This window comes from Manihot esculenta, chromosome 8 (genome assembly GCF_001659605.2).
Source record: "Manihot esculenta cultivar AM560-2 chromosome 8, M.esculenta_v8, whole genome shotgun sequence".
NCBI lineage: Eukaryota > Viridiplantae > Streptophyta > Magnoliopsida > Malpighiales > Euphorbiaceae > Manihot > Manihot esculenta.
In genome coordinates this window covers 34756482-34771394 of record NC_035168.2, presented here as the reverse complement: position 1 = coordinate 34771394, position 14913 = coordinate 34756482, and the positions used below count along the sequence as shown (strand labels likewise).

The window sequence follows — 14913 nt, the reverse complement described above, 5'->3', positions numbered from 1 at the left end:
TGTTTATAGTTTATGGCCTAAGTGGCTCCATGGTTCAAAAGATCCAGAGCTACTATGGCAGATAACTAAACTTTGTAGCATTCTCACCTCCTGGCCCAAACACCAAACCATCTCGAAAAAGCTAACCCATTTCTGTACACACACCCACATGGGTTCTACAACATAAATCCCAGACAAACAAATCATTTCTCCATCTACATGAAAACCAGAGAAAAAAAAAAGAGCAATAACGGGGAAGAAACAAAAATTGGAAAGAAAACCAACAAAGGGAAAAAAGAAAAAGGAATCTCTTGCTATCCTGTTCCATGTCCTAGATATATAAACAGCTTATATGGAGGCAACCCAAGAATTTATGGAGTCTGGAAAAAAATTGTAAGAATTATCCTCCCAGAGTTCACAAGTCCCTCACATCCTACTAAACAGCCATGTCTCATTACTTCCGCCTGCTCTCTGATCTAGAACCTGGATGCTCACTGTGATCAGTGTCGGAGTTCTCTTTCTGGGATTCAATCTCCATGCTATCTCCTTGAGTTCTTCGATGTCTGCGATCCTGAAAAATTAAACTCCATTCAGAATTCAAAGGTATTTTATGTATAGTGAAAATCTTTTGTAAATCACAGTTGAGTAATTGACAAGAATAAACTCAATGCCGGCTAGAGAAAGAAAACCATCTTGGTTATATGAAACAGCTCAATTTGATGCTCTAATGGGGTAGTGGAGAGTTCATAGCATCATCAACAATCATATTTTGACCACGAGCAAAAAAGATGAAGGAAGGTAGCAAGTCATGTATCAAATTCTGTCAATGCATCTTTGTACTACAAACAAGACTGAAAGACAAAAACTAACCTCTCTTGGAATTGGATACTCTTCGGATTCAAGCATCCGTACAACTTGGCCCATCTTAGGTCTTTTTTCATAATCAGGATCAACACATCTCAAAGCAGTCAAGAGTGCTCGCTTGAGAGCTCGTGTCGATGGCCTTGCCTCAATGTTTGGATCTACAACCTCTTCAGACCGTCTGCTTCCAACCATCAGTTTCAGCCAATCAACAAGATTTACCTGCGAATAGGATGATTTTTTTAATAATACGATTCTGGAACCTGCTTATGGGAAAATAAGAAAGCCATAGATTGATCGAATGCATGATTTCAGCCAACGAAGTTATTGAGACTTTCATAATTATATGAGAAATATGGTAGCACAGAACTGCAATGTTAACAGAGACTATAACTAAATTCAAAAAGAACTGATTGGAATTGAAGTGAATAGCTAACTTGGAAACCTAGTGAACTACTATACTCTTGAAATTCTTGGATAATCAAATTATTCACATTTGATGGAACTAGTCAATTCCTCATGATCTTGTTACCCCAACCCTGAAGAGAGATATCATAGACAACTCAGCAAATGCCAAAATAAACTCATCTTCAAACTACAATATGCTGTTTTGATACATAAGCGATACAAATACAATATTCTTGTCTCACTGTGTCTAATTGCACAAATAGGAAATGGGAACAGCAGAATGATGCAGAGCCTGGGGAGAAAAATCAACCAGACTAGAATAAGGAATGGATTTGTAAAAATCAAATGCATTCATGTTAATGGAAAGGGCACACTCCGCTAACACGATATTAAGAAAGAAGATAAAAGAAATGAGAAGAAATCAACTCTTTGATTTCTAAAACAGGAGAAAAAAATAATGTCAATGTACTGGCAATTTTACAAATTATTACAAAAGTGCACCAGAAATTACAAACCAGCCGTAGGAATTTGGATTCCAGTTATTACAAATTATTACAAGGTGGACTGATACGAGCCCAGGCCAAACAGCGGGCCAGAGGAAACAAAGGCCTGGTTCTCTCCAGGTTTATTCTAGAAGAGGGAAGAAGACAACAAAATAGGATGAGGTGGCAAATGCATTTGGAATGAAGATGGATGTTGTGATATTGAGTGGGGACCAACAAGAATCAATTAAGAAAATGGCAGAAGAGAAGCTGGATGGCGTGAGCAGTAATTTCTATAAGAAGGAAGAAAAAGAATGAGGAAGGCATGAAAAGAACTTGGTAGAAACATCAGGCTGACAGCTGGGCCAAGGGTTATTTATTACCCAATTCAAAAACCAACCTAGTAACCCTTTAGATCCAATGCAATCGACTCTAGAACCACTAATTATTTATTATATCCACACCACGGTAACATGCAGTAGCTTATTGATGATTGTTAATGCCTGCAAGTTAGTAATTGCAGTTTCAACAATTCATCAAGCTTCAAGCAATAATAGTCTTGCATACCTCATGGGCAGGACGACCATAGTCTACAGGATCTCTTCCAGTAATAGCTTCCAGGAGCAAAACACCAAAGCTATAAACATCACTCTTTTCATTCAGAAGACCAGTATTTGCATATTCAGGAGCCACATATCTGCAAGATATCATTTGTGAGAGGGAAGAATAAGATGATTTACAAAGTGATTATTCTTCTACTGTCAAATAATAAGAAATAAAATAAACAGTCAACATTGACAATGTTACAATATTGACCAAAAAAAAAGTGCTTACCCGAAAGTTCCCATAACTCGAGTAGTGACATGGCTTTTGCCAGCTCCAAGCAACTTGGCAAGGCCAAAATCAGAAACCTTGGCATTAAAGTCGTCATCAATTAATATATTGCTCGATTTAATGTCTCGATGCACCACTTTTGGCTCAATGGCCTCGTGCAAATAAGCAAGAATGCAAGAAACACACCAATTATCAAGTCAAAATTGGAGCCAGACTTCTGAAAAGATATGCGAGTATATTGACTTACGCTTTAGCTGTGCCAAGGAGAACCTTCATGCGGGCTTCCCAAGTAAGATATCCATGCTGACGCATAGCTCCATGAAGCCATTGTTCCAAATTTCCATTGTTGACATATTCATAGACCAATATTCTGTAATCATTATCACAGATAAAACATGGTTAGAACAGTAGAAACATATGCACTATGATGAAGCAACGTAACATCCTGTTTGTGTTAACCTCAATTCAGTTTTGCAGGCAAGCACTCTCAAATTAATCCAGATCCCAAAAAGTGTGTGTTTGGGAAGGGGTGGTACCTGTGAGTTCCTTCAATGCAATATCCCAGAAGGCGAACCAAATTCTTGTGGCGCACATGACCAATGGCTTCAACTTCTGCTCTAAACTCCTTTTCTGCTTGTCCCCTAAAGATAGGAATAAAAAAGTTAATTGAATAAGAACTTGATAGATCAAGAATACCAGATCAAATTTCACACGGAAACCAAAAAGGAAACAAGGAAATTGACCAAGCTAATCTCAAACTCACACGTTATTCAGGATCTTTTTCACTGCCACGGGTGTGCCATTGATCAAATGTCCCTGATAAACAACTCCATAACCACCCTCCCCAAGGACATTTTCTTTTGAAAACCGGTTTGTTGCCAGCTCAAGATCCCTCAAAGTGAACCAATGACCCCAGCCCAAGTGAGAGAATTCAGGGAGGCCAGTTAGAGGAGAAGGAGCAGTAATATGATATGATGAAGAAGAAGAAGGCTTGTATACTGTTACTGTGCCTGAACTCCCTTCTTCACCTGATTGTGATCCACAGTCTTTCTCTAAGTGATGAAAAGACCCTGATTGACTACTGTTGTCTCCATTATTTGTTTTCCCCATACCCAAATGGACCATGACCTTGTCTGATTCTTTGTCACTGGTCTTATCATGAATTGTGAGGAGAATCCCATCACGAGGCGCAAATTCATTTGCTGATACTTGCTCCACTCGAACTTCCTTAATTTCCTTTGAAACAGTTGGTATTTGGCTATGGGAAAGCTTTTTCCCATCTCTTCTTGACTTCTTCCGCGAGGTTAAACAAAATGACAACAAGGAGAGAATAATAATGATAAATAATGCCACAGAAATACCAATTAGTTCCCAAACCTTCAGACCAAAAATGTCAGTTTTCTTGGAGAGTTCTGTGTTAAGATCATTGGCCATTTTTGGTTTTTCAGACGTCCACAGCCTGCATGATTGACATAAGAGAGAAAAAATTTTCGATTTTATTTAATGTAGAATCAAGCATTAGAACTTCTATCATGTAGATGAACAAAAATTAAATCCTTCCGATCCTTCAGGACACTCAAAAACTTCCAGTTTCCTCAGAAAACTAAATTTGCCAAAGAACATGCTAAAAACTGAATTTACTGTATGAATTGTATAAATCAGAATGAACAATATATGCAGAGATGGAGAATATTATTAGAAACTTCAGAAGCATATCAATGGACAAATAACAGCAGATCAGATAACACAACATAATTAGCACATCCAAAAACTGAGAAACTAAACTGCCACTTATGATAAAATTATATTTTGCCCATGAGAGCCAATGCCTCTGCTCGAATAAAATCACAAACAAGAAATAATTGAGTGCGAAAAAGAAGGAACGACTACAAGAAAGAAAGAAAACTGAGCAAATGAATCATTCTCTTACCTCTCTACAGTGAACTTCACCAGACCAGCCTTCAAAGTCCAGATCTTTGAGGCCTCTCAACCATAACCAGTCCTGAGAATCCAGATCTCAGATTAGAAAAACCGAATGTCAGAAGCGACCCATGTCGGAGAAGCCCAAATCAACCGAGCTGTCAAAAAAGTGAATCTATATGCCCAAAAAGAGTAGATTTCTTTTCCAGTGGGCGGAAATGTGAGTGTAAATCTAAGATGGGGTGGAGCTTTCTGTGTACCCAAAGCCAAAAATGACAAGAATAAAAGGGTTTTGTTGCTGTTGAGGTAATTGTCCCTGTTGATGTTGGTTGTGGCAGAGAGAAGAAGATGATGGACATGGAAATTGGGAAGAAATATAGGTGTTTGTTTTTTTTTTTTTTTTTTTGGGCTTGTGGAGTGGTGGGGAAGAGATAATAAGGGATGGAGTTATCAGTGGTAGGTGATGAGATTAGATGGCTTACATTACACATCCATTACCATTTTCATACGGTAAAAGAGAAGGCAAAAGCCATGGAAATCTGTAAGGTTTCCTTGGGATTTTCTTCATTTGCTTACTGCTGCCTTGCTGGCTGTTTGAACACGACTGATTATCAGTTTATATTAACTCTTTTCTCCAACTTTTAATTTTCCTTTTTTTTTTTAAAAAATTCAATAATCAAATATATCCTTTCTATATAAAAAATTAAAATTAAAATTAAACCAAATATTTTGAATTACTATTTAATTGTAGAGAGTTGTTGGTCAAGCATCCCAATTAAGATAGAGAAGCGATTGCGGATAATTATGATGTGAAAAAGACAAAGGAAGCAACCGTATTGTGATTGATGTGTTAATGAGGGTAAAATTAAGAAAAACGTGTATTTATATAAATATTAATATTTTATTTATTAATTATATATAAAAATAAGTGGAGGTATTTTTTTCAAAAATATAAATTTATTGAAAAATTTTAAAAAAACCCATAAAAAATTCATCCAATAAAAAGTATTACATCTAAATGATAAGTCATGCATGAACTTTTTAAATAGAAGGTGAAATATCTCTGGTGGTTTGAAATCCAAAAAATAGGGTTTTATCATAGATTTTATAAAATTAAAAAAAATTTAGACCTTAAAGAGAGTATTTCTCCTTTTATATGTTTCATTTTGTCTGATAATGACATGTTAACAAAACGTGTTAACAGAACGTGTATCATTGGACCACCTGTCCCTGCTGCATTGATACGGGCGTACGAGGGAATCAGATCTCTGTCCTATGCATAACGGCCCCTAATTCTCCCTGAGCGCGCATGCGAATGGTTTCACAAGGCGAAGGGGCTGAACTCCTTCCTAGTTCTGGGCTGGACCGGAGGATGAGGTTAAGACTAGGCTCAGAGGGAATCTATCCATCAGGCCGGGAGAGCTAGACCGGCCTGTTTGAAGAATCGGAGTGGTGCTCAGTCTTTAAACTGAATGGACTGATCCTGACTCTTGGAGGAGGCTTAATAGCCTTCAAGCTGTGAGTTGCCCTAACGGGCCTAGTCCTAAACGAGGGTGAAGAAATTCAGCGGTCATGAACCTCTATTAAGATTTCTTTATAATCCATGACAAAGAAACAAATTGAAGAGAGAATTAGCAATCCTCATGTAATCCGATAATGGTTGAATTCATTAAGAAAAGTAATAAGACCCACAAAATATAATTACTAGATGCAAAGCCTTCAAATAGTACTATTAAAATGGATTTAAATTCGCGGATAATTCATAATTATTTATATTTATTTTAAATTTAAATAAGAGATTTAACTTTTATTTTCAAAATGAATTTTTTTTATTTGGTCTATTTTAAAAGTAAGTCTATATAGATCAAACTGAATGGGCCTGTGATCGTTCGGTTTTACTGAAATGATATCATTTTAAGAATTTTAATTAAAAATAAAAAATTTAATACACTTAATTTAATTATATGTTAAGTTATTTATTTTTTATTTGAATATTTTAAATTGTGAAAGTGGTTAAAAGTTATAATTTTTTTATTATTTTTTATATTAGTTTCTATTTATGTAATGCATAGTAATTAATTACAGTATCTAATTGGATTAGAAAAAAAAATATGGATTTGAAGAATATATTTCTTTATTTGTCAATTATGGTTGGTATAATATAAAATTATTGTAGTAGTTAAAAAGGTAAGTTTAATAGTTTTTTTAGTGAAAATCGAACCGAATTTAAATATTAAAAATTTATTTTTTAATAAACTTTTTTTTAACTCATTTTGAGATTAAATTCGAGTCGATCGAGTGGTACCAAACTCGCACCCTATTTTGAAAAGACTACCTTCAAACACCATGAAAAAAAAAATTTAGAACTCAAAATAAAAAATATAAAAACATGATACTATAAAAAAACTCTAAGACCCAATTATAAAAACTTAACCCAAACCTTAACATGACTTAAACCATTGAATCAATCCTCTCCCAAACTATGACTTATAGCTCTTTTTATCGATTAAAATTAATCTAACATACACTATCAAATCGAACAACACGCAATCAAAGACATGTAACTTTCATTGAAGCTCAGTGCTATAAACAGGAGAATGCAAGTGCAAACACAAAGTGAAGGTGAATGAAGAAAGCCGGATGATAACAATAGAGGAGCAACTTAATTTTTCAATCAACTCCAGCTCTTCATCGCCCAAATCAAGATGGAAGACTTTTAACTCAAGGACAATCCACAAACGAGAATGGAAGGAGAACCTTTGGTGAGTATAGACCTAAGGATTTTCAAATGTGAAAACAATAAAAACAAAGCAAAAATAATAAATACAAAACAAGCAAACAAGGATCTCCCTTATAATCAACCATAACATGCCATAAGCAAAAATAAAAGAAAACGAAGTACACCCTTAACTAAAAGAAAAACCCATCTCAAATTAGGCAAGGGAGAAACTCTTACTGAATAAAAGGCAAGGGTGGCTAGAGAGATCGGCAAAATAAAAGCCTTATACCTCACAAGAACATACCCGACAAACAAAGGTTGCCTGCCTTTGCTTCCATCCATCACTTGCACATTCAATAGATAGAAACCTAACATTCATAGGAATAGGTATTTTCCTTCACTTTACTCCTATTTTAAAATTGTTCCTCCCTCCCTAATTCATTTTTGAAAATTGTTCCTTCACTTTAACTCTTAAATTATTATACACATAAAATTCATTTTTTTTTCAAATATAATATTTAAATTCATTTTTTCCTTCTAATATATATTTTTTTAAATACTATTGTTAATATATTAATTAAATAGACTATTTAAAAAATTAAAAATGACAACAAAGTTTCAAGATTAGTTTATTTCTAATGTATTCTCATGTATTATGAAATATTAAAATTTTAATTAAATCAATTATATTTGTATGTAAAATTATTAATAATTTTTAGATTTATTTTCTAGATGAATCCAAATTATGTAATAATATTTATTAACTATTTATAAACTCATGAATTTTTCTATAAATAATTTACATGTAACATTTTAGTTTCCCACTCAATTTTGCGACGTTTTGATTTGGCCGTAGTTCACTAGTACGTACAATTTTTATTGATCCATAAAGACTCTCATATCAATTATAACAGTTCGATTTAAGTTAATTCAAATAATTTTTTAATTTATTTTTCATTTGACCTAAAATAATTAATTCAAATTATTTAATAATTTTTACTAACTATTTATAGTCTCACATGGATTGTTTATCGAAAAATTGATGGACTTATAAATAACTAGCAAAAACTATTAACCATCTTGAGTCAAGCAGTAAGTGGTTCAAAAGTTCTTTAGATTAATTTAGACTGAAACTATCATTGATATTAAAAATACGCTCGATTAGAAAAATTATGTAAAGTTAATGGATCTGCAAAATAAGGTGTAGTTGTTCCAATTTCAAATATTATATCGCAAATTCCACCTTGAATAAATAAATTAAAATTCAATATTAAAAAAAATCTTTTGAGGTTGAAATAGTGTGATAAGGGAAAATAAAAATTAATTATGGTAGTTCAGTGATATGTCAATTCATATGCTAAAATTAAAACCTAGTTTCCTAAATCTAAGTAGCATAGGGTTTAAGATATCTCATAAAAGAAAACGTTTGTGTAGAAGTAAATATAGATTATAAATCTAATTCTCCATGCCACTATGGGAACTAATTTCCCCTTTATTATTTCCAATGAATCTCATATGAGTTTGCAAGAAAACTCAAGCAAACACAAAAGTGGGATCAGAATTTCTTGCACCCAATAATAAACTATCATTTTCACATATATAGGAAAAGTATAATATATATATATATTGTTTTATTTATTCATATTTAATTCAATTTCTGTGAAAATAATATTTTATAATATCGCCTTATTAATAAATAATATTAATTTAAATATATTATAAAAAATATTAACATAATAAATAAAAGGTAATTATTAATTAATATTTTATAAATATTTAAATTAAAAAATATAAAAAATTATTTTATAATTTCATCAAATTTTTACTTTTAAGTATGTAATTTAAATTGTATGAAAATAATACTGAGTGATAAAATTTTATATCAGCATGGCATTTGTGATTATCAAGGTTTGTTAACGTTGCAATATTATAAATTATTATTTTAATATAAATTGAATTATAAATCAAAATTACATAATATTTTTTTTGTTTTTTTTATTATTATGAAATCCGCATCTATATATAAAAGTTCTATTTTTTATGAAAAATAAATATTTTTAATTAAAATTTCAAATTCATTTAATTTTAAATATTTAAAAATAGAAAAAAACATATAAAAATTGCAAAACTTTTGAAATGATAATGTTAAGAGAGTTTTGTTATTAACAAGTGGAGCAAATTTTATCTCATATACATATATATACCTTCCTCTTTAACTCTTAAATTATTATACACATAAAATTCATTTTTTTTTCCAAATATAATATTTAAATTCATCTTTTCCTTCTAATATAATTTTTTTTTTGAAATACTACTGTTAATATATTAATTAAATAGACTATATAAAAAATTAAAAATGACAACAAAGTTTCAAGATTAGTTGATTTTTAATGCATTCTCATATATTTTGAAATATTAAAATTTTAATTAAATGAATTATATTTGTATGTAAAATTATTAATAATTTTTAAATTCATTTTTCATTTCGACTCGGTCAATTCAAATTATATAATAGTATTTACTAGCTATTTATAAATTCATAAATTTTTATAAACAATTTACTTGAAATACTAAAATATTTTTTATTCAATTTTGAGATGTTCTCGTCCTAAACTAAATTGCCTCTTAAATATCATGGTTCGCTAATACGACTCCACTTCATTTCGCACCGATAGCCTATTATGGTAGTTTCGTACAATTTTTTCTGATCTATGCCCGCTAACAGTTCAGACCAAACTAATTTAAATAACTTTTTTTATCTAATTTTTAACTTGTTGATTTATTTTTTAATTGATTTAAAATGATTAACCCAAATTATTTAATAATTTTTGCTAACTATTTATAGTGTTTTACATGAATTATTTATAAGAAAATTAATGAGTTTATAAATAACTAATAAGAACTATTAACCATATTAAGCCGAGTAAAAAGTGAGTTTAAAAGTTATTTAAGTTAGTTTGGAATTACAATTAGTATCAAAAACCCTCTCGAAAAATTATGCAGAGTTAATGGGTCTGCAAGACGATGTGGAGCCGCTTGATACACTAGCAAACCACAATATTCAATGCTCGATTCTAATTTAGCAATTATGTTGATTTAACTTGCGACCAGAATATCACAAATTATTTAAATCAGTTTGAACCAAATTGTTACACTAATTTTTATATAAATAATCGATATGAACACTATATTTAATAATAAATTTAATAATTATTAAATTAAATATTTTTAATTTTAAAAGAAATAATTATTTTTAATCCAAATCTATATAAATAATTGTATGATAAGATTCAAAGGGCGAAATGCAAGAGATAGAATAAGAATGAAGTTAAAAAATATATACATACAAGTCCAATTCAAAGGACGCATATAAATCAAACCAATTAGCCCAATTCAAATCCAAAAAAATAAATCTCAAGTGACGCAATGCAAAACAATTCCTCATTACTGGAAAACTATACCAGCAAATTCCACGTGTTTGAATAAAAAATGCCGCATCTCAGAAAAGCTCTTAGATCTCTTACCAACAAGAACATGCTCCGAAAGGTAATATTCAACGCTCGACAAATTCTTATAGCCTTGGAAAATTAAAGCTAAAAAGGCTAAGCCCTCAACTCGATCTCTGGAGATTCCGCCACCGATTTCTCATTAAAAAAAGTAAATTAAACGGTGAGTTCTGTCCAATTTCAAATATTATATTATAAATTACTCTTATATTTTTATGTTTAAGTTGAGTAAATAAATTAAAATCAATATTAAAAAAAATCTTTTAGTTTGGAATATTGTGATAAGGGAAAATAAAAATTAATTATAGTAGTTTAGTGATATGTCAATTCATGTGCTAAAATTAAAGCCTAATTTTCTAAATCTAAGTAGCATAGGGTTTAAGATATCTCATAAAAGGCAACGTTTGTGTAGAAGTAGATATAGCTTATAAATCTAATTTCCCCTTTATTATTTCCAAGGAATCTCATATGAGTTTGCAAGAAAACTCAAGCAGACACAAAAGTGGGATCAGAATTTCTTGCACCCAATAATAAACTATCATTTTCATATAGGAAAAGTATATTTATTCATACTTAATTCAATTCTTGTAACAATAATATTTTATAATATTGCGCTGTTAATAAATAATATTAATTTAAATATATTATAAAAAATATTAATAGGATAAGTAAAATATAATTATTGATTAATATTTTATAAATATTTAAAATAATTTTTTTTTTTATAATTTCATTAAATTTTTACTTTGAGGATGTAATTCAAATTGTATGAAAATAATATCGAGTGATAAAATTTTACATCAGCTTTTTTTATGGCATTTGTGATTATCTATATTTGTTAATGTTGCGATATTACGAGTTATTATTTTAATATAAATTAAAATTATATGGTAATTTTTTTATATTTTTTAGTATTATAAAATTCGTATGTACATATAAAAGTTTTATTTTTTTTATGAAAAATAAATATTTTTAATTAAAATTTTAAATTTATTTAATTTTAAATATTTAAAAATAAAAAATTATAAAATTTTTGAAATGATAAAGTTAAGGGAGTTTTATTATTTAGTTTTTAGTGTATTATTATTATTGATAAACTGATATTTTGATAAATTTATTAAAATTTTTTTATTTTTTTATTTTTTTTATCGTAAAAAATATAATAAAATATTAAATTATTCCCCTTCTCCGCCTTTATTTTTTTTCTTCATTGATTTTTTTTAAAGAGGAAGTGGCAGTTTTTTTTGAATAATATTATTAAATATATACATTTATAAATTTAAATATAAAATGAACCCTACATTTCATTGGACTTGTGTCTAGATATTAAAATTTATAAAATTATTATATTATTTTGATAATATCAGTAATTATTTATAAATATTGAAAATATAAAACTTTATTAATTTTTAACATAATTCTATTAAAAGTGTAATCTTGACTTATATTTTTACATTTATTAATAAAGTCAATTAATTATTTCACAAATGGATCCAATTTCATATTAGATTTAATTTTATAATATAATCTTGCCTTTTTATGCTTTTCAAGTGGATCCAACAAACTCATTTTTTAAAATTCAATTCCTAACATTTTTAGCAAAAAATTGTAATAATTTTTTAAAAAATATTTTCCATGTTTTTTTAGGCTTTAAATACTAGAAAATCCATTAATATTAAATATTTTATTGATAAAAAATTGAATCAGAAAAAAAGCTTTTTTTTTAAAGAAAATCATCCACTGAGTTTTAAAATTTTTATTAACAAACTAAATTTTATATACATAAATATTAGATTTATTTGAAAAAAATCCAAACATTTATATTTTTTATATTTATATTGTAATTTAAAAATTTTAGACAATAAAACTAATTTTTATAATATAATTCCTAAAATTTTATTTAACTAATAAAATAATCTTTAAAATATATTTTTTTATTTTAAAAATATCATTTTTTATTAATTTCATTATTTACTTTTCATTCTATTTTTATAAGTTTAATAAAAATCTAAAATGTAAAAAAATATAACATAAAATATAAAATATTTTATTTTATTTAACATTATTAATATAAAATATAACTTTTTTATTGAATTAGTTAATAAATTAATATGTATTATAAATTTACTTACTATATAAATAAATAAAATAAAAATATTAAATATCTCAAATAAATTACAATAAACATGATTAATATATTTAAATTTTTATAAAAATTATAAAGAGATAACTTTACATACTAAAAAAATTATAATATTTTATTTTATTTAATATTATTAATATAAAATATAATATTTTATATATTAAAAATATATGTATAATCTATAATAGTAAATATAAATCTTCAATCTTTAATATATAATATTTATATGTGATATTTTACATAGTAAAAATTTATTTGTAATAATTATTTATTTAATATTATATATTATAAGTATAAAATAAATATATTTTTAATATAAAATTTAAATTAAAGTACTATATATTTATTAATATAAAAATTATATTATATTTTATCATTAACTTTTTAAATTTAATTTAGTATTCTTGATTATATAATTGTGAGAAATTAAAAAAAAAATATTTTATTATCTAAAATTTAATTTTTGATCAATTCCCATTTCAAAAAAAAATTAATTTTTGATATTATATATTTAAATCATTTTGATGGTATAAAATGTTGATTTCAAATATCAATCAAGGTAATTTATTTCTACAGTTACTTAATTTTGACAATTTTTTACATTTTAGAAATAATGTATAAAATTAAATAATTATTGAAAAGGGTACCCTAAAAAATATTTTTTAAAAAATTAAATAAAAATAATATTTATTTTATTTTATTTATTCTATAATTTTATTTATATATATATATATATTAATAAAAAATAATTTTTATTAATTTTTAATTATATTTATTTTAAAAATATTAAATTTTATTAAATATTAAGAAATATTTTAAAAGGTTATTAAAATATAATAAAATTAAATATAACTATAATAATTAATTTATATATTATTATATTAAAAAAGATATAATAATTTTAAAATAATTAAAAAATATATAAATAAAAGTGACAAGTCGGTGACCGGGAAACTATTCATTAATTGAAAATCAAATCATAAACTTTTAAGGAGATTAGTGATTAATCAACCAATCCGGAAGTGGACCGTTATCTACATCTTATTCTTCTACAGCACACTTGCTTCCAGGCATTTATGTAGGCTTTAGTCCTAATTTAACGCTTATTTTTTCTATTTATTGCGGAAAATTTTTATAAAAAAAAAATTATTATTTTTTTAATCAGTTTGAATTAATTTAATTATTTTCTTTAATCGTTCAGTTTTAACAATTTTAATAAATTCAGTTTTATTTTTATTTTTATTTTTTATTTATTAAATCCGATTTTAAATTATATTATTTAAATATTCATTTTTAAATATAAAAAAATTAATTAATACTTTTTTTAAAATTTAAGAACTAATTAATAAATTTTTTTATATATCATATATACTAAATAATACTCTTTCATTTCATAATTTTTATCCATTTTATTTTTTACATATATTAATAAAAAAATTATTAACTTTTTAAATATATCTATTTTAAAAATATTAAATATATTATATACTAAAATACATTTTAAATATTTATTTTAAAAATAAAATAAAATATATAATATTATAATAGTTAATTTATATGTTAATGCCGAAGGTCCTCCACAGATTCAAAAGTCAGATACTTTCAGGGGCAGGTTCGACGGCCTAAACTCCACACAGATCAGAAAATCAGGCATTTTCGGGGGCGAGTTTGGCGGCCGAAATCCCATCACAAATCCGAAAGTCATATTTTCGGGAGTAGGTTAGGCCGACAAAAGGCTGCCTCCACAAGCAGGTTCGGCGGTCAAACCTTTCTTCGGCGGTCAAACCTGGATTCTCCAACAAGGCAGAACCCTATTCTGCCCTATGTACACTTGGTCATGAGAAAATTATGGGCTCAAAACCCATCAAACCACGTGCAGACAGATCGGCCCAACATCGCGTGGCCAGTTCTATGATGAGAGTTGGACTGGACAAACCATGTATGCAGATTTATCTATGAAAAGTCTAGTCCGATGATGTGATATAAAGTAAGGAAAGTGAGTCCAATCACTTCGCAGCTCTGCCAGCATGCGCAATGGAAAAAATTAAATAGTCACCTAAC

General features: G+C 27.7%; 1 protein-coding gene across 1 annotated transcript; it reads right to left on the bottom strand.

Moving 5' to 3' along the window:
• Window positions 1-112: 112 nt before the first annotated feature.
• On the bottom strand, window positions 113-5087 carry LOC110621263 (probable receptor-like protein kinase At2g42960). Its single transcript, XM_021765467.2, has 8 exons — window positions 4495-5087; window positions 3328-4023; window positions 3101-3205; window positions 2812-2934; window positions 2565-2735; window positions 2298-2427; window positions 850-1062; window positions 113-550 (listed from the first exon to the last, which is right to left on the bottom strand). The coding sequence occupies exons 2-8, from the start codon at window positions 3996-3998 to the stop codon at window positions 434-436; spliced, it is 1530 nt and encodes a 509-aa protein (XP_021621159.1). The 5' UTR covers window positions 3999-4023; window positions 4495-5087; the 3' UTR covers window positions 113-433.
• Window positions 5088-14913: the final 9826 nt, after the last annotated feature.

Bases quoted from the DNA above. Each gene is read 5' to 3' on its own strand.
- LOC110621263 (XM_021765467.2), bottom strand. From the start codon at position 3,998: ATGGCCAATGATCTTAACACAGAACTCTCCAAGAAAACTGACATTTTT. The intron at 1,063-2,297 runs GTATGCAAGACT...TCCTATTCGCAG, and splicing joins ATGGTCGTCCTGCCCATGAG to GTAAATCTTGTTGATTGGCT. The intron at 551-849 runs GTTAGTTTTTGT...TTAATTTTTCAG, and splicing joins AGTATCCAATTCCAAGAGAG to GATCGCAGACATCGAAGAAC.